The following is a 20268-nucleotide window of genomic DNA, read 5'->3' as shown; positions in this document are numbered from 1 at the left end:
CAATAAAGGTTTTTTCAGTGGACTGACTCCTGGTATTGCCATCGGTGTTGTTTGTTTTTTATCCAGTTTGTTCGTGTTTTAATTTTTATACTATTCTAAAAGTGATAGAACATGTTAGGACCCAACCAGCAGTGGGGAACACTGCTGCAGGAAAGGGGATACTACTGAAGAAATATTAGAAATATATGGAGTAACAGAAAGTAAACTCTGCAAGTCATTGTTCAACATGAATAACCCTGTAGGGCAAGATAATAGTTAAATTATTAATTTAGAAATAATTTGAGGTGGAGCACTTGGCTGTGAAGCTCAATCACATCCATTTGCTAGGGTAGCATATGATATCTGAGATAACTAAGGTAATTGGTACATTATGGAAGGGAGAATTAATCAAAGGGCTCAAAACTGGAGCACTTATTTTGGCAAACTGGATCCAACAAGCAGCTTGAGTACCCACGTGATGGATTGCATGGACTGAATGAATAGGATACCAAGGTTATGTTGCCTTTGGATAATTATTTTTAACAAATCACAAGAACATATTTGATACACCATTTTATTTGAAAGAGTAAAAGAATAAATTAGCATCTAAACATCAAAAGGAGCTTGGGTCCATTTTATATGAGACTGTTCAGAAGGATATCACTTTGTTAGAAATGTGCCATTAATTAAAGGTGGAATATATGTGTTTTCCTTATAAGTACTTTCATCTAAAGCTACAAAAGGTTTGACTGATCCCCTTGTTACCTAATGTCATTGACTGCATCTAGCAGAATTTTTTTTTTGCATTTAAAACCCATCCTGTTAATTCCCACCCCCTAAGTTCGCCTGTTATGTGCTAGGGCTTTTCCTTGTATGGACTACACCTCCCACTGGGAATGCCTAGATGAATAAGTGAATAAGCAGTGTTAGGACTAAACCTAGGTGTGGAATGGTGGATTACACTACTGGCTAGTAGACTGGAGTAAGGTTTATAATACCTTCAACTACCCAAATGGCATGCTAAGTTTAAGCATTCTATGGACTACATTTAATTTTTGTGGAAGATTTCTCCACATTTTTTATTCTTTATAAATTAGTTTAAATCCAGAGAAACAAATGGAATACTTGCACATTTTAGTTCACCAGTCATACACAAAACATAGAGATGAAAGTACAGCCATAAGGGAAGAATATGTTTTCAGTGACTTATGCCAATCTAACTTGACAGTTATTTTTCTTTCCCCATTGTTTCTCCCAGCCAACCTAATTTTTCCTCCCAGCAAACCAATCAAGACATTATTTATCTGGTCACTCTGTTATGTACACAATACTTAATATGATATTTGTATTAGTTATTGTTCCATGCTCCTCCAAACTGTTGTTCTATAATGTACTGCTATAGACCATTTCCCCTAAACCAAACAGCAAAGGGGACCAGAAACTGTCAGTGTAAGTAGAGACTGACTTGTGTGTGAGGTCCTGTGATTTCTACAGGTGATGTTTACTAGAAACACTACAAAAAAAAAGGATTAGAAGTTTACACCATCAATTTTAAGCTCTGACCGAAAATACTGCTTTTTACCAAGATCTTAAATATCTTTGAGAAGAGCAAGTGTAACTATTGCCATAATTATTTACAAAATATCCTTAGACAGGGTTCCTAAGATAAAGGAAAGGCATTGTCTTAAATGTTCAATGTCAGTCTTGCATGCCTCATCATAAACAAAGAAAACAACATTTTTATATAGAAACGGTTGATTTAGATATTAAATAACATCAGCATTACATACTTATGCTTTTGATAGCTTTTGTTTACTTTACTCTGAAGAGAACTGAAAGCTACATATTATTTTTCTGCTTACTGTTGTGAAAACGTGTACCTTAAGATCCATAGCAATATTTTTCTACTGCTTCTCTACATTCTTATAAAATTTTCTGGACAAAACTCTTTGATAATCCCACTTTCATTTTGTTTTATACAGCTTAACAGCTTTTAGGTAAAGTAGCCAACAGTTAAAAATGTGCATGCCTGTCAGAAGATGTAAAATGTGAGCTTTTTGATCTAGTATATGAAAGAGACAGAAATATTATTTTTTTCTAGAAAAGAGTATTATTCTTGTTTTTAATTTCTTAAGAACATACCATCGATATGACTCAGATGCACATAGAGAGTGTCAAACTAAAAAGTGCTGAATATATGTTTTTGTGAAATATGGCTATATAAGACTACTGTTGATACCTAAAAATAAACGTCTAATTCTCTGTGACCATCAACATTATAACAACAAATTTCTCAGAATAATATATCATGACCATCCCTACAAATGCACAAAATGTTTGTTCTAGCTGTATAGTAATATACATACCTTTTATCTTCTTTTAGTGTAGTTTACTATTCATGAGTCTAAACTTGTGTGTGTGTGTGTGTGTGTGTGTGTGTGTGTGTGGGGGGGGGGGTCCAGAAGTCCAGTGGAAAAAAAAACACATGTATTTGAAAAAATAAATAGGAGTTTTACTTCTGATGTAATAACTCGGTAAATAAGCATTCTAGGTGATTATGATACATTGTAATAGTTCCACAGAGCAACCATAATGAAAACCAAGTATAATGTAAAATGTTAGACTGTAGTTGTAAAGGCATATGAACAAAAGACACCAAGGCCTAGCTCTAGAAGACTATATCTCTGTCCCCTTTGATATTTCATTAAGAAACTTCAGATAAAACCAACAGTGTGTTCAACTATCAAACACACACATAAGACTGCAATCTAACCTCAGAGCTTCCAGTGCAGCGCAGCTCTGAATCTGACCTCACAGGTTTAACTATGTAAAAGCATGGCACTGTGTTCACAGCATATTACAAATGAAAAAAAATATTTTTCTGGGGAAATATATACAAACTTTGCCAACTCAGTACAGAAGTATACCAGGCTGTTACTGTGTTTTGCATTCTGAACAGATGTTCAAACAACACTTCAAATGGAAATTGGGTAAAATGCAAAATGTCAGACTGGGACAAAAATGCCTCTAAACATACTAATGTAGTGCCTATATGTAAAAGGCAATGTCTCAGTCTCCCTTTGGGATATCCTTATGAAACTTTCAGGATGTAAGAAGATGATAAGTTACAAAAAACATAAATGAATCCTACGTGATTCTGATTCTACCCTTTAGGGTTTCAGAGCAGACCTATGCCAATTTTCACCCCACTGCATTAGCTGCTCAAACACAAGTGTTAACTATGACATGTTGCAAATTAAAACATACTTTATACACACACACACACACACACACACACACACACACACACACACACACACACACACACAAAAGTTTTACTTCTGATGTAATAACTCAAGAGAGAAATATTCTTGGCCATGACTGTACTCAGTGTACTGAGCAGTAGTTCAACTAATCATCCACAATGAAAAACCAAGTACATTACAAAATGTCAGACTGAGAAGCTGAAGGTGTAGGACCAAAGCCTCTGGTCTCTATGAAAGAAAGGCTCACCTCAGCTCCCATTTCAGATTTCATTACTAGAACAAGGCAATCAGCTACAACATGCATTTAAGGTTCCTATTCTATCCTCAGAAATTTCAGTGTTGAATTTGAGATAGTCATCTTAGATATATGAATGTCTCCATGAATATTGGAGTCACAATATTTTTATAGTGAAATACATAGGATTTTTTTCTAACATAATGAGAACTTAGTACACTTTTATTCTGGACATGAGTTTTACCCAACCTTTATACTGAGTTGGAATAGTCCCCAGGTAGGAATCAGTACAGTGCCAGACTGTGACAAAAAACTTCAAAAATGCTGGATTTTCTACCTGTGTGTAAGAGATCATATATTAGTTCCTCAAAGGCAGATCACATTAAAAAATCCCAATAAGATAGTTGCATACAAAACATACTCAAGAATGTTATTCTTTCCACAAGGACTTTACTGCATCTCATCCTGATTTATGTAACTCAAACAGCCTTTGTAAGTACACACAATGAATGTTTCACTCTACACAAATAAAAAATTACACTGGACTCTGGTTTATTGAGAACTTAATGTGTGCGTATATTCTTGACATTAGTTTTATCTAGCTTTGTGAGCAATGGTCTCATAGCTCCCAGATGGCAACTGGGTATAGTACTAGACTGTGACAGCAAAAGCCTCTGAAATGTTGGATGTTTTACCTGTGTATAAGTGGCCATGTGCCAGTTCCCTTGAGGCAGTTTACAACAAAAGGTCAAGAACTTCTAATAATATATGGGTACAAAACACACACACACACACACACACACACACACACACACACACACACGCACGCACGCACACACACACACACACACACACATACATTTATAAATAAAATGGCCACATAATTGCTATTTGTCAGATACTGCCTCCCCCACAAACTATATCAATAATCATTCACAAGTGATCTATAACTGCAGTTTGCTTTCATTCACTGCTCACCTCCCAAAAATGATATCCACAGTCTGTACACTTCTGTTGTGTCATTGAGAAGAAAATACAATGCATAACAGCCACAGTAACATATTTTAACTTATGGTTTTAGTCACATACACTGACCCCAAGAAGTCATATCATTTTTATTTGACTGTGATCATTTAATGACACTGTGCATTCACATATTGCAAGCTTCTATGTACACCTTTGGTGTTTGATTGTGAGGAAACAACCACAATAATTTATTTCAATCTGTTACTCTTGGACATGTATACAGTTCCACCTCCTCGCCCCCAAACTACCTACAGCCTGCCCCCCCCAAACAATGCAGTCACATTCTGTACACATTCCTGACTTGCAGATGTGAAGAAAATGAAAGTGATAATGTTCTCAGTAATGAACTTTAACATGTTGTTTGTAGATACAGACACTACCCTTAGACTAGCCAAATCACATAACTATCCTGCTTTTCCACATATGCTCAAAAGATAGCCACCTTCTATATACCACTTGGAAGTTATGTTGTGAAAAAGGCTAGAGGGTATGAGCACACTAAATTATTTCAGTTTGTAGCTTTCAGACAATATACACTCTCCCCATCCCAACCAAGTCACAGCAGTAATTACTTTACTGTGATCATCCTAATATTCCTTTACTTTTATCTGCTGACTGCCCTCTCTAAAGAAACAGTCACATCTGCTGATCATTTGTGATGTGTGACCATCAAAAGTGGTGAAAGAACTATCAGTGAAATGTATTTTAACTTGCTGCTTTAGGGCATCCCACTTCTATATCAACTTGGATTAAAAAAAAAAAAAAACAGGATGTCTTTGAGCTGTGGACAGTATCTAGCTATGGCCCTGCCCACAATTCTGTCTGCCTTCCTTCCAGTACAAAGAATAAGGAAAAACGCATTCTTGCAAGAGAAGATCAGCGGTCTCCTTCTCCCAGAAGTTTCTAGTCACATGATTAGAGATTTCTGGAAATGCATTGTGGTTGAATACTTTGGGAAACCAATCACAGGTACTTAGACTACATAGTAACTGGCATTGGTTGACTACCCATGTCCTGTTACTATGTTGATGAGGAAAGAGGTGACAAGCCATGCTACTAAATAGCATAACCTCTCACTTCTGAGTCAGATTTTCCATTGACTGTAACTGGAAGCGACAGGGTAATTATTTGACTAGTACAGTTACCATACTAGCCAAATAATTATACCACTAATATGTATGCTAAAACTGTGAACACTTAGCACTCACAGTAACATGGTACATCACCAAGGTACCAAGTATTTTAAGCTGCCACAGCACATCAGATTCCAGGCACAATCATCAATTGCATAAATGGGGCCCGCAGCTATCACAGGGCACTAGGCAGGTGCCTACGGAGCCAAATAGTAGATCTGTCTCTAAGAAACAGATGAAATGCAAACATCTTTGGGACTATTACAGCCAAACCTTCTCTTAAATTTTCTATCATTGTAAAATTGTACACCATATTTCCAGTGACACTCTCAAAATAACTGTTCTGTTGCACAGGTTCTCATACTCGACTGCAGTGAAACTCCTTAATAAAATTGTTTGAGCCTACCCTGGTACAATAAAAGTATACTAAGGCTCTCAATACAAAATGGACATCCTCTGCACTGCAGGGAAGCAGATTGTAGACCATCCTCTCTGCACACACAAAGTGTGTGTGTGTGTGTGTGTGTGTGTGTGTGTGTGTGTGTGTGTGTGTGTGTGTGTGTGTGTGCGCACGCACGAACATGCATGCAAGCCCAAAGCACAAACTTGATCCATCTAAGATTTGGTCTAGTATATTATTCTTTTACAACTCATTTTAAGACATATACTTGTATTCATATCATAAATAAAAATAATGTTGAACAGTTAATATTAAAGCACACAACATTTACAAACTTGCTTGCTCTTCCCCTAAAGCAGAACTCTGTCACCCCATGGAAGCTGTCCTCAGTATTTGAAAAATGCTGCTCTACTGTATAGTTCCTAAATATATAAACAATGGTATAGTACATCAACTAACATTCTCATAGTAAATGCCAAATGGAAAGCACACAGTTTCAGTAGTAGTAGTAGGACCAATGGGTCTACTAAACATAAGAATTTATGGTCAGACTTGGATATTCTACCAATACGTGTAACCCTGTATATGAATTAGAGAAGGAGGCAATTTTGGGCAAAACTGCGGCTGCAGAGAACAGCACTCTTGGCTAGCATCAAAGACAGAAATAATACTAATTTTATAAACCCTTATCATACCCTGACTTAGAAATGGGGCCCATTCCCATCATAGTGTTAAAACCCCAAAAGACTTGGAGACATTAAACCAGGAAAAACATACATCCCTCTGGGCGTAGTTACCTTCTAGATGAATCATGTACTCTTTTTTTTATTTCATTATGTTTTGTTTCTATTGATGTATCCTACTTGACAATGTAAATTTTAAACATCTTTGCTATAAGAATTCAAGGAAAAAATCCGTACATATTCTCCATGATGGACTTTTACATTATTTTCAAAGAATGATAAAACAGTTATAATATACATCTGTAGGCAGGGCTAACTGCCCTTTAAATGGGAAAGACATGCCCTAGAAATTTATGTGCACACCATGGTTTACAAGTGGCATTCTTTATTATACCACAATCTTTCAGAAGAATAACATTTCTATTTTTTTTTCCTTTTTTTCTTTTTTTTGATAAAATGATAATTTAGGCTGTTAACTTGTTTAATGATTAACTTGTGTGAATAATTGAAGGACATGTGAAAAGAACAATAAAGCAAATTTGAATAATTAAAAACATCAGATATATTTTTAGTCATTTTTTTTTTCTAGCAGGTGAACACCTTACTTCTCTTCTGTTACTTCAAAAATATATCTAAAGCCGCTTTTTTCTGAACTTTATTTGCATCCCTGCAATGGGAGGATATAATCTTAAAAACACCTGTACACTTGACAGCTAGTCAGCCAGAGATAAACAGATACTGGTTTCATAGACTGCTGAACAGCAGGACAGAAGAGAAGGTGAAGAAATTATACAGATGTGTCAGCAAGCCTTATAATTAGTCTACCTTAAACAAGGCACAGGCACATATGAGTCCACAGGTTTGCAAAGATAATGCATGTCACATTGCAGGCTATACCAAGTCTTGATGCTTTGTTATTTAGCCGGAAAGTACACAAATCTATATGTCCATTGATGGACAGACATTTCTCAGATTCCTCTATTACTTTTGAGTCGACATGCCAAATATCAGAAACTCCTGTGCTGCTGTTGAAGTTAATCGATAATTTCCAGAACTCTTCAGTACTATTATGGTCTCCAGCAGTGGTTTTAACACTCAGTATGTCATACCTATCCATTATCAAGGAAGCCTCTGAATCCCATTTGCAGCAGCCACAGGGACGATTCCTCCAGCTCTTTATTCATTTCCACTTCTTCCTGATATCTACAAGGTCATGGTGAATCACACTAAAGTTTGGTCGTTTTTTAGGATCATATTCCCAACACCTACACATTAACTTATAAACATCTTGGGGGCATGATTCAGGTATAGGTAATCGGTACCCTGCAAAAAGAAAAAAGGTACAGTAAAAATTAGAATTTTCATCATCCTGTAAAATGATTTCACAATACAAATGACTTATAACCAAACAAGATTTCCAGAGGCTCAGATCCTTGATAACCATGAGTCCCATGTTGATCTTTGTTCTTAGTAACATGATCCTGACAAGTTCCAAGTTTTGTGATATATGAAACAGAATTCTGGGTCCTAGTCATAGAAACTGTGAGACATGTAACTGGACTTGTACACCAAGGAATAGCATACAACGACCCTTTTGCAATTCATAGAACCCCCATGTGCAATGGGACTAGACTGTGTAGGAAGTCTTGCTCCACTGCACAACACTAATATCCTCAAGAACCAGTCATCTATGCAATGTAACCCATCCTTCAATCATATGAATTCACAAGTGGTACAAGACCATTGTATGTGATGTTCCCAATATTTTAAATTTTGTGAATCCAACCGCATCCAAATGAAATTATACTTAGATAGTTGTACCATTTCTGGATGAGGTGATCTCCTCTCCTGCTAATATGTTGCTCAGCAGACAGAAATGAGCAATATACTAGTGAAGTTAACCCCCTAAACAAAAACAACACCTCTGCTCCATGGGAAAAATATCTTTGCTGGTAATGGAGTACACTATGGTGTAAGCAAACCTGCTACCACCCCCAGCCTGTGAGACAGGCAAGCTCCCGACAGTGAGAGTTTACATTGTATCAGATCCCCTTATTATTATAAAATGGTAATGAACCAAAGTCCTCCATCATGTGCAATGACTGTGAGTCCTTTATGAATCACAGTAAAGTATGGTGGTGGAGTACAGCATAGAAGTGTCAGGCATTATGTGGAGGTATAGTATGCCTTACCAAGTAGCCACAGATAATTAATTGCTAAGGCATACTGCATTTGCACACAATGCCTTATATCACTGTGCTGTGTATTGCTGCCATACTACCATACTACATAGTGCTACCTTCCATCTCAAGCACAAAATCCCTTACTACGTATTGGTGGACTAGGCATTACTGTATGCCATTTGTAAATAACAGAATAGAAATGTACAATTCATGGCAGTATACTGAACAAAGTATGCAAGATGCATTACGCATCTGTGCACTATGTTCTTGAATAATAGGGCGCATGAGTAACACCACTAAAGGATTTATTAACATCAAGCAGCAACAACAAACATACCTACATTAAATGTGAAAAGCCATGTTTGTTATGAGATTCAGCTTACAGCACTTCTAAAATATGTTTAAAAGCTTTGTTTTGGTTCCAACATTTTCATTTTATTGATTAGAATCTTATTGGTTCAAGCTTTCCAATTTAAAAGAGAAATGGCATTGTTATTTTAGGGTATTTTTATAACTGGATAGTCTATTTGTGATTTTGCTATACATCTCAACTATTTTCTATTTTCTTAAAAATAAACATCAGAAGAAACATTTGTTAGTATAGTAACTATAATGCAAAACTACTGGAAGCTGCGGATACTGTCACAAAAAAGGTCTGCCAAGGCTGCTTACTAGACCTGTGCTGGGGACACTCTAAACAACTTGCAGGGCAGCCAGTTGTCACATTACAAAATGCCACTATTATTAACTAGGGAGCAGTAACTGCTGGAAGTGAGGCTCAGTCAACATGTGGAGTTAAAAGACACAACTAGGGAGAAACTGGAGGCGTAGGAGGCTTATATTTCATGGCTGTTGTATTTATAAGAGTTTGGTAGATATTGGCAGAACTACTACAAGGAAATGTAGCCTTGCAGTGCCAGAGTACTTTCTATGGCTTTAAAACAAGTGTCAATCATGGCACAATGTCTAGATTCTCCAGAGTGAGGAGGGCTTGAAGGGTGTGGATTATTTTGTTTAGGCTTCTTGGATTGTGCTGTAATACCTTAAGGTTGCTTGGAGACATTTTCACTATGTTGGTAGTTTTGTCTTTTTGGCATTACCTAAAAAAAAAGTCTCTTAAGGGGTATACAAACTTTTAGCCAAGATCTGAAATCCTAGGGGGGACAGGTTCAGCTCATCCTTGGCAAAGCAACATAATCTATTGACCATGTCCTCCCATGCTGACAGATATTGAATCCCCCCGGAGTGACACCAGAAACTAAGCCAATTATTAAAATCAGTCATTTTATGTTCATACTGTGGCATCATCCTTGGTGAAGTTAGAAGGCTGCTCAATGTAAGGTTCCTACCTGTCAATGACACATATTCTGAGAAATCCATTATGTTCCTTTTCATATAGTCCAGTGAGGTAAGTCTCGGGTCATTTACATCCACAAGGATAGAATCATATTGGTACCTGAGGTACAGTGACTAGAGTGCATGTGTGATATTGCAGATCCTGGCTCCAGATAGGCAACTAACCTGGTGAGTACGGAATCTGTGTGTCGCACAGCAGAGTCACATATATCAAGAGTATTAGGTAAAGTATGTGCTTGCCTTATGGGCTTTCTCTTGGAGCAACTAATGTGTGTAGACTTATGCGAGACAACTGGTGTTGCTTTTGATGTATGTTTTAGTGACTGCTGAGGAGCAGTGTTGCAGTTAGGTGGCTTTGGAGGTCTTTGAGATTTGGGAAGGCTTCTTTTAAATGCCTTGGCATAAGACAATCTGTGTGTTGTGAATGGTGTGTGTGTGTGTGTGTGTGTGTGTGTGTGTGTGTGTGTGTGTGTGTGTGTGTGTGTGTGTGGGATGCAGTGTGGGTATTCCTGATAACCTCATTTGTATGTGAGAGATTTTTGCCTCAAAGTAAGTTGTGTGTTTACCCTCTCACATACCACATTATTTTCTTTAATGATTAACTGGTTGGTGTTCATCGTGTTACACTGCTGCAGTCATTACACTTGGGTTATCCTGCCATCAGGCGGTCCCGAAGTCGGCCAGAGTTCCAAAGTCTTGGTCCGGCGTCAGTTGCTGTTGCTTATTCCCTGATGTCAGTGCGCCAGGGGTATATAAGATGCATCCGACACAATTTTCTTTAGTCTTTCTTGCCGCGCAGTGCCCAAAGCAGAAGCAGTTTGCAAGTGCCAGTCAGCCGACTCCTGAGATTTTCGAAGTCGAATTTTAGATCTGAAGTCTTCAATAAAGCTAAGTACCCCATTGGGGAAACTTTTTTCTTGCCTCAGACCGATGTCAGAAAAAGTTAATAATTGTATTTCTTGTGGGAAGCAAATACCTCATAAGGACTTCCACTCTTACTGTATTCCATGCCTAGGCCCTGATCACGACATCACTAGTTGTCGGTTTTGTGCTAGATTTAATGAATGCACTATAAAAAGACATTTTGATTTTGCTTTGCACTACTTTGGCCGAAGGTTCAATTATACTATGCCGTCGGATCAACCGACGACCGCAATACTGAAAAAACGCAAGGACAAGGATAAAGACAGGCATCCGAGGTCCAAAACCGACGACGAAACCTCTTCTAGGCCAGTCGCTGGTTCGCCGGTTCTCAGTGAGGCACTTTTGCAGCCCCTGACACCCGCTACCTCAGAGCCACAGGCCGCCTCCGACTCCCACGTGGAGACAACTAGGCTTCTGGAAACTCAAGGTATTGGGTCTACAGAAACTATTTCCTCAGATGGGTCCAGAGCCGCTGAGCAGGCATTGGCTTCTGAGGGTGTTTTCAGACCTTCACAGCTTACCATTAAAACAGCCTCAGAAGCCAATGCCTGCTCAGCGGCTCCGGACCCATCTGAGGGATTAGTTTCTGTAGGCCCAATACCTTGAGTCCTCTTGTACAGCCAAGACAAAAATACCATTAAAGATGAAGAAACAAGTACTGCATTCTCCTGGACAGTCCTCCATGCCTAAGAAACAGATGCTTAAAATGGCCGAAGACCTCATTACTCTAATCAGGGGTTCCCATCCCCCTCCTGAGAAAAGGCCTAGGCAGGATACAGACTATGATTCCTCTGATCAGGTTTCCATTTCCTCTGATTCCTCTTCAGACCAGGGATACTCTCTACTCCCCTATGAGGACTCTGATGCTGAAGAATCTATCCCTTCAGCCTCTCCTCCTGAGGATTATTCTTTTGGGGAAACTTTACATACCATGAGGGAGCATTTCCATTGGGAAAGACAGGATTACTCAGAATCCAATAAAAGGCTCAGGGATTTCCTTTTATTGCATCAGCACAGACCCCTGGCTATTCCGCCTGTGCTAGATATTGTGGATGATGTGTTCTCTGAATCCAGCTTATCTCCTGATTCTTTGCCCCCTGCACCAGCCAAGCCAGATAGGTATTATAGAGTCCCTGACTCTCACAAGTTTCTTTATAAAAACCCTTCTGCTGATCCAGAAACTATTTCCCAGGGTCCAAAAGGGGTTAAGGCTTCCATTGCAAAAAGTCTAGTATCCTCTGACAGAGATTCCAGAGCTTTGGATAGATGGGGGAAGAAAGTATACACTTCTGCAACTTTAGCAGTAAGAGCTTTAAATTGCCAGTTTCACATGCTTAAGTACCAACAATATTTAATGGCTCAGTTAAAACAGAAAATGCTTGCAAGCTCAGAAGCTCCTGATTGTAAAGAAATGCAGGATTTACTGCATGCTGTTGAACAGGTGGGAAAACATACTCTGCAATGTGGTTTTGATTCTTTAGAGGCCTCTTGTAGAGCCGCAGTTACAGGTTCTGTGATTCGAAGACATGCTTAGTTAAGAGAACAGAGTTTACCTGATCATGTTAAGGCAAAATTATTGGATGCTCCTTTACAGCATGATACCTTGTTTGGTGTTAAGGCAGAAGAGGTGTTAAAGAAAATGGAGGATAAAGCTAAATCTATGCAAACAGTCAAGGATTTCTTACAGGTACAGCCACCTTGATTTAGCAGAAATTGGCAAACAAAGAATTGGTCCTTTCCAGTGTCAGACAGGCCACAGAGAGGCAGATACAGACGCCCAAGAGGCAGATCTCAACCCCAAGGCTCAAACAGACAACGACAGTGGGGCACCTCAACCCCAAAAGGAGGCGAGGACAAGTCTCAACCTTACAGGAAACAGTCACAATGACTTTCCCCTTCGTACGCCAAGCACTTCCCTTTTGGAAGCTCCCTTAGGGGGAAAACTAGCACTTTTTTCTCAAAACTGGCAAACAATCACCCAAGACAAATGGGTTCTGAATATTGTGTCTCAAGGTTACAGGTTCCACTTTCATACTTTACCAAGGCTAAAAGGAATGCCAGACATGCCACAAAATCAATGGGCAGAGGCACAAAAACAAATTTCAGCCCTCATGGACATGAGAGCTATTCAAAAAGTACCACAACAGGAACAAGGGCAAGGATTTTACTCAAGACTCTTCCTGGTCCCCAGAAAGGACAAGGCCTGGAGGCCCATACTAGACCTTTCAATTCTAAATACTTACCTGGATATTCCGAAATTCAAAATGTTGACATAACAGCAGCTTCTACCTATGCTGGGCAAGAAGGCTTGGCTTGTTACTCTGGACCTCAAAGAGGCATACCTGCATGTACCTAGCAGACAAAATTGCAGAAGATACCTCAGATTCAAAGCTGGTACAATGCACTACCAAATCTCTGCACTGCCCTTTGGCTTATTTACTGCGCCCAGGGTCTTCACAAAGTGCCTGGCACCAGTAATTGCATTTTGCAGACAAAAAGGAATTCAAATATATCCATACCTGGATGACTGCCTCATTCAAGCAGAGACAAAGGACATTCTTCTACAGCATCTGGCGTTTGTAAAAAGGTTGCTAATTTCTCTAGGGTACACAGTAAATGAAAAGAAGTCAAAACTAGTGCCCTCACAACAGATTATATTCCTGGGTGCCAGCTTAAATACAATGGTCCAGACGGCTTACCTCACGCCAGACAAACAAGTTCAACTAAGTCAATATTTTTAATTACTGGCAAAAATGTCCCATCTCCCTGCAAGAAAAATTCTGCAGGCCCTGGGATTCATGGCATCCTGCATACTACTAATACCATATGCCAGAGTGCATATGAGGAAATTACAATTTTACCTAAAATGTGTTTGGACTCAACACTCTCACAGTTTAGAAGCAGTAATACCAATGATTCCCTGCCTACAACAGGCGTTTCGATGTGGGCACAGGCATGTCACCTAAACAAGGGTCAGCCTTTTACCCTACCCACAGCCAGGCAGACTTAACAACAGATGCTTCGGATTACGCCTGGGGAGCACACATGGCAGGAACATGAATTCAGGGCAAGTGGACCACAGACCAGATGCATCTTCACATCAATCAAAAAGAGATGTTGGCTGTTCAAAATGCCCTAACAGCTTTCAAGGACCTTCTGCATCCAGGACAATTATTATTAAAGACAGACAACACCACAGTAATGTAGTACATAAACAAGCAAGGGGGCACTCATTCTTATCCCCTATGCAGGCAAGCCATGACCTTGTGGAACACAGCTCTAATGTATCAAGTTCACCTGCAAGCACAATTCCTGCCAGGAAAGAAAAATACTCTGGCAGACGATCTAAGCAGAAATATCCATGGACCCTCACGAATGGAAATCGAATCCACAAATCTTCAGCATTGTAACGCAAAAATGGGGATGCCCAGACATAGATCTTTTTGCCTCCCCGCTGAATTGCCAACTACAAAAATTCTGCACAAGGACTTATCACAAACAAGCATGGAAAGTGGATGCTCTTTTGTTCAGCTGGAAAAACCTTAAAGTTTATGCCTTCCTGCCACTGCCTCTCCTTTCAAAGGTACTCCTAAAAGCCAGACAAGAAAAAACACAGATGATCCTGATTGCTCCAGATTGGCCACACCAGCACTGGTACCCTATCTTAAGGAACTTAGCTCAAGGCCCACCATGGATTTTGCCTCAAATTCCACACCTTCTGACTCAACAAAACAATCAGATCCTGCACGGTCAGCTCAAAACCCTAAACCTGGCTGCATGGCAGATTCATTAGTCAAACAGGCAACACCTCTCTCTAAAGCTGTTATGGATGTCATTTTGGAGGCCAGGAGGCCTTGCACCAGGAAAGCTTACTCAGAAAAATGGAAGAGATTCTGCGCCTGGAACCAGGCTCAAAGCCTTGACCCTCTTGTTCCAAACATTCCTCAGATTTTACAATACTTAACTGAGATGCTGGACAGAGGCCTATCCTTCTCATCAATTAAGATCCATGCCTCTGCCATTTCAGCACATTACAACACGGATCCTCCTTTATTCTCTCATCCCTTGCTAAAGCAGTACCTCAGATGGGGCTAAAAACATAAGACTGCCCCGGAGAGCACCAACACCAACTTGGGACCTCAATTTTGTTTTGGAAAAACTAACCCTGCCACCTATTGAGGCAGCCAATAAAGCACATCTAAAATTTTTATCATGGAAAACAGCTCTGCTCCTGGCAGTAACTTCAGCACGAAGAGTTTCAGAGCTACAGGCATTAATGGCAGTGGAACCTTTTATAATTTTTTATCAGGACAGGTTTTTTTAAGGACAAATCCTACCTTTATGCCAAAGGTGGTTTCTAGTGTGGCTCTTAACCAAACCATCCATTTGCCAACTTTTTATCCAAACCCCCAGGATAAAGGGGAGAAACTCCTGCATTCTTTGGACATACACAGGCAACTACGCTTCTACTTGGACAAAACAAACGCTTTCAGGAAAACTGAGCAACTGTTTGTAGCATATGCTGCAGGATCACAGGGCAAGGCTATCTCAAAGCAGACTATATCCAAATGGATAGGACACTGTATTCATTACTGCTACACACAGCATGGAAAATCAGTCCCAAATAACATTCGGCCACATTGCACCAGGGCAACAGCCACTTCAACAGCCTTTCTCAGAGGAGTACCTACCAAGGAAATTTTGGAGGCTGCAACTTGGAGTTCAGTGCACACCTTTACCAAGGATTACCACCTGCCTCTTTACTCTAAATCCAGAGCAGGGTTTGCCACTGCAGTTCTGCAGGGCCTCATAGCCAATCCTAACTCTTTATAGACCAGCCACCCAACTTTAGCTTTGGGATTCTACCCAAGTGTAATGACTGCAGCAGTGTAACATGATGAACATAGTACAGTTTTGTACCTACCATAAATGTAGATGTTCGAGTGTTCACACTGCTGCAGTCCAGGTTACCCTCCCTCCAACCCTCTGAACTAGCTGGACTTATCTATGCCTTTCTATCCTATACAACCTTTGTGGTGTATTTGCTTGTAACTGAAGGTATTGTTTTTATTTTATATGTATATTTTTTATTAGCAATATGTATTGCCTACCTACTTGGGGGCACCTGACATCTGGGGCAAGAAAAACTGAAGAAAATGGCATTGGATGCATCTTATATACCCCTGGCGCACTGACGTCAGGGAAGAAGCGACAGCAACCAATGCTGGACCAAGACTTTGGAACTCTGGCCGACTGCGGGACCACCTGACGGCAGGATAACCCAAGTGTAATGACTGCAGCAGTGTGAACACTTGAACATCTACATTTATGGTAGGTACAAAACTGTACTTTTGCGAACATGAGATAATTACTACATTGCTTTAGAATGGCCAAATCTACCAGGCCAGCCACAAAGAATTTGGAAGTTGCATATCCATATTTTCCAGTCCTGTAATAGGGTGGGCTGTTTAGGATTAAGGATTAGATTTTAACAAGGGTTTCCTGGGTAGTTTCTGGGGTTAAGGGCAAGATGTTAATATTGTGCAAGGATATGGTAGTGCTATTCCGTATGCAAGCTAGCTGCTCTAAGCTTAATTCTGCACAATGCTACCCTGTTGAACAGGTTTCAAACCTACTTCTAACTTTATAGGGGAGATTTACTATCTAGGCATTTGCTACTATAAATGGCACTGCTAACCAATCAGTGGGCAGTTCTGACCACTCTTACCTGATTTATAACAGAGAAAAAAATCTTGAAAACTGATTCCTATGTCCATTAGCCAATAAGCAAACACACTTTGAGTTCCCTGGAGTGTTTCCCAACTCAGAGAGACCAGGTAAATGCCTTCACAAAATGGATGATCCTGGAATTTCTTAATGTAAAAACACCACAAAAATAGCTCTCAAGTGCAGATTAAACAACAAACAATTACCATATAACTATATTTTTTTGCACTTACTCTGTTTCAGTGATAGTTAACACTTCTGTGCTGCATTTCTTTATTTGGTTGAATTTATCACTGTTTTCAGCCTGCACTTGTTAAAGAAACTCCGTTTGTTACTGTACTGCTCTTAAGTTGTTTTAACAGTATTCTGAAAAAGCTGTTCCGAGTCTACCAAAATATTTCTTAAGTTTTACAAAGTTTTTGTGTGTTGTAAACATTTTGCAGGGTTAATGAACTTATTTCCAAGGATTCCTGATATTACAGGAATTCTTACTTCTGTTCCAAAATATTTGATCTGATGTTGTCAGTCTTCACTTAATCCTTGACTGTGGGCTCAGTTCTGAGCCTCGGAACTGACTCAGACTTTATTCCAGCTCGTGCCACCCAAAAAACTCTCAAGCTAGGCTCTATCATAATGCTCCTCACCAAATTACCTCAGATCTTGTTTGCTGCTTCATGGTGCCAGACACATTCAACCAATCTCGCGAGCCTTGTAAGTTCTTTATATATACGTATTTCTCTATCTTCTTTATTTTTGTATATCTATCCGCTCCTCTATTCCTTCAGCGTGGCTGATATTTTTCTTATCCTATCTGCCATTAGGTACTCTGAAGTACTATTGTTGGTACTTCTCCTCTCTTACTCTCAGGTAGTCGTTATTACCATTGTTGGTAATTTTCTCTTCCTTTCTTTTCTTTCTTTATTTTCTTCCTTTCAAAAACAAAACTCTTTCTTTACCTCTGCATTTGTGTGTTTGTGTGTGTTAGGCCTTATTTTTTACAATGGCCAAAAAATCCTCTAAGGGCACCTCTAGGTTTAAGAGGTGCCAGAAATGTGAAAGAAAAGTGCCTAATATGGACACACCTTTTGTGTGTAATGCCTCGGTGCTGTCCATCTTCAGGGAGATTGCGCTATCTGTCATGGTTTCTCTGTCAGAACCCTGACAGAGCACAAAATAAGTTAATCTTAAAAGGATTTCTTACAACTGAATTTGTAGAGGCTATCTCTGCTTCCAAGACTAAAGCCAGCTCTTCCTCTTCTTCTTCGTCCTCATCCAAATTGAAAAAGCAATCTCATTCAGTTCCGACAGTTTCCTTGGAATCACCTACTAAATCAACCAAATCTCCTACGGTGCTGACTAGATCTTTGGCACCAGTAGTTAAGGATATTCTTGCTTCGACACAGACTTCCATGCAGACACTTGAAGCTTCGGTATCAGCCGAACCCTCTGTACTGAAGCAACCATGACTTATTACTTTACCAAAAACATCATAGTCTCCCTTGATGGACCTGTTTCCTGATCATCCACTAAGTCCTTTTTTTGAAACTACAACTGCCAAGATTTCCTTCAGCTTCCTCTATTCGGTCCACTAAGAGCTTGTCCAAGTCAGACATTATGAGACTGGTGGACCAGCTCCTAACAGCGAGGGGATTGCTTCCATCTTCAGTTCATAGCTAGGTTGGCTGTGGAACTGTATCTTCTTTGACACCCATTCAGATTCCTCCTCTGACTCCAGCCAAGTTTTTGGAGCCCCTGGTGCCAACCATCCTGGCTTTGACTGTTTCATTGCCGGTTAGAGCTCCCTCTCTGGCAATGACAATTACCTTGAGATCTTCTGGTTTTTTGGAACTGGAGACCTCATGAGGTCAAGGCTTCATTGCCGGTTCTGAGGGGCAGGGTTCAACTTCAATTCTTTTGGAGCCCTCCATGCCCCTCGGGGGCTTGGCATATGTGAGCTCGACTTTAGCTTCTGCCTCTGAGGTGGCTTTCTCAGTGCAGGGTGGGACCATGGTTCCAAAGGAGTCTTTTTCGGTTCTGGGCTCCCATCCCTCTATGGGGTGGTCCTGCATTTTGAGCTATGGAGAAAGCTCTGTCCATTGTGGTCTCACAGTCCATGCCCTCCCTGTTGAGCCAAGTAACATGTCCATCTCCTTGACCTGAGCTTCCACCAGGGTCTTTCATGGGACAGAGGGCACAAAAGCCACAGGAATGATCCACCCTGGTGATATCTTTTTTAAATATTTCTCAGGAGCACCCCACTGAAGAGGTACCTTTGAAGAAAAAGAGCTAGAGGAAGCACTTAGACTCCCCAGAAGAGTCTTTCACAGAGGATATTGATTTTGATGAAGGGTAAGGTTCTCTTAGGTCAGCCCCTGACGATGTTTCCTTTGGGGACATCCTAAAAATCCTGAAGCAGAGGGGTGGCTGGACTTCCCTCCAACATTCCTCAGAGGAATCAGTATAACTAGAGGATTTTCATGCCCAGCCCTCTACCTCTTGGATCTCCCCACCCACTGACGATCTTATAAAACTGATCACTCAGCAGGCCTAGAAAATTCCTGACTCCATCAAGCTGATTCCCAAAAGATCTGACCGGCTTCTAGCTGCCCCTAATGATGAGCAGCATTGGGCTAAGGGTATTCCTGTAGACACCATGGTGATAGTGGTAGCCACCAAAAAGGAACTTGTGGAAGAAAGTCCTATTATCCAGCCTCCTAACAAGGAGTCTAGGACTATAAATAGGCTTGAAAACGTGTATATACTTCATCGACCTTCACTCTCAGGTCACTGAATTCCATGGCACATTTTACCAGGTTGCAGAGGGATCTGATTAAAGAGCTTTCAGACACTCTTATAGGAGCAGTAGCTGAAGGGGTCCGAGATAAGGTTACTTCTCAGATCGCCACTATTGAATCAATTTCCAATTTGTCCATAAGGCTAATTGCTCATGCAGCTGAAGGAATGACAAGAGCAGCAGGTTCAGGCATAGCCATCACGAGACATGCCTGGATGTGCGTATGCGACTTTGTGGAGCCATTTAAGTCTTCTATCATCAACACTCCATTTGACTGATCATCCCTGTTTGGCCCCAATTTTAAAGACACACTAGCCAGATGTGAGAAAGATGGGAAGATCCTTTCTGCTGTAGGCAAGTCCACTCCTCAGTGGCCCTAATCTAATTACCAGAGAAGTGGGAGGCTATGGTTTAAAAAGACCCAAGGGCTTTTCCAAGATTCACATGGCAAAGACTTCCCCCAGGGCAGAGGGGGGAGTAATAATGGAAGATGCCATTCAAGAGGCATAAGTGGTCTGCAGAACCAGGGGTCCGGAGATTCCTTCTCTGGTAATGCCTACCA

General features: G+C 40.3%; 1 protein-coding gene across 2 annotated transcripts in view; it reads right to left on the bottom strand.

Annotated features, from left to right (window-relative positions):
* Window positions 1-7361: 7361 nt before the first annotated feature.
* The window catches only part of FES (FES proto-oncogene, tyrosine kinase), a 1834337-nt gene continuing 1821430 nt past the window's right edge, over window positions 7362-20268 (bottom strand). For both annotated transcript variants that reach the window (XM_044078263.1, XM_044078264.1), the window contains exon 20: window positions 7362-8045. In XM_044078263.1, the coding sequence (XP_043934198.1) occupies window positions 7903-8045 (143 nt within the window). In that variant the 3' untranslated portion in view covers window positions 7362-7902. The remainder of the gene's footprint in view (window positions 8046-20268) is intronic.

The sequence above is a fragment of the Protopterus annectens genome, chromosome 7.part0 (assembly GCF_019279795.1).
Source record: "Protopterus annectens isolate FY-2018-M chromosome 7.part0, PAN1.0, whole genome shotgun sequence".
Classification (NCBI taxonomy): Eukaryota; Metazoa; Chordata; order Ceratodontiformes; family Protopteridae; genus Protopterus; species Protopterus annectens.
This window is presented reverse-complemented; position numbering and strand designations above follow the sequence as displayed.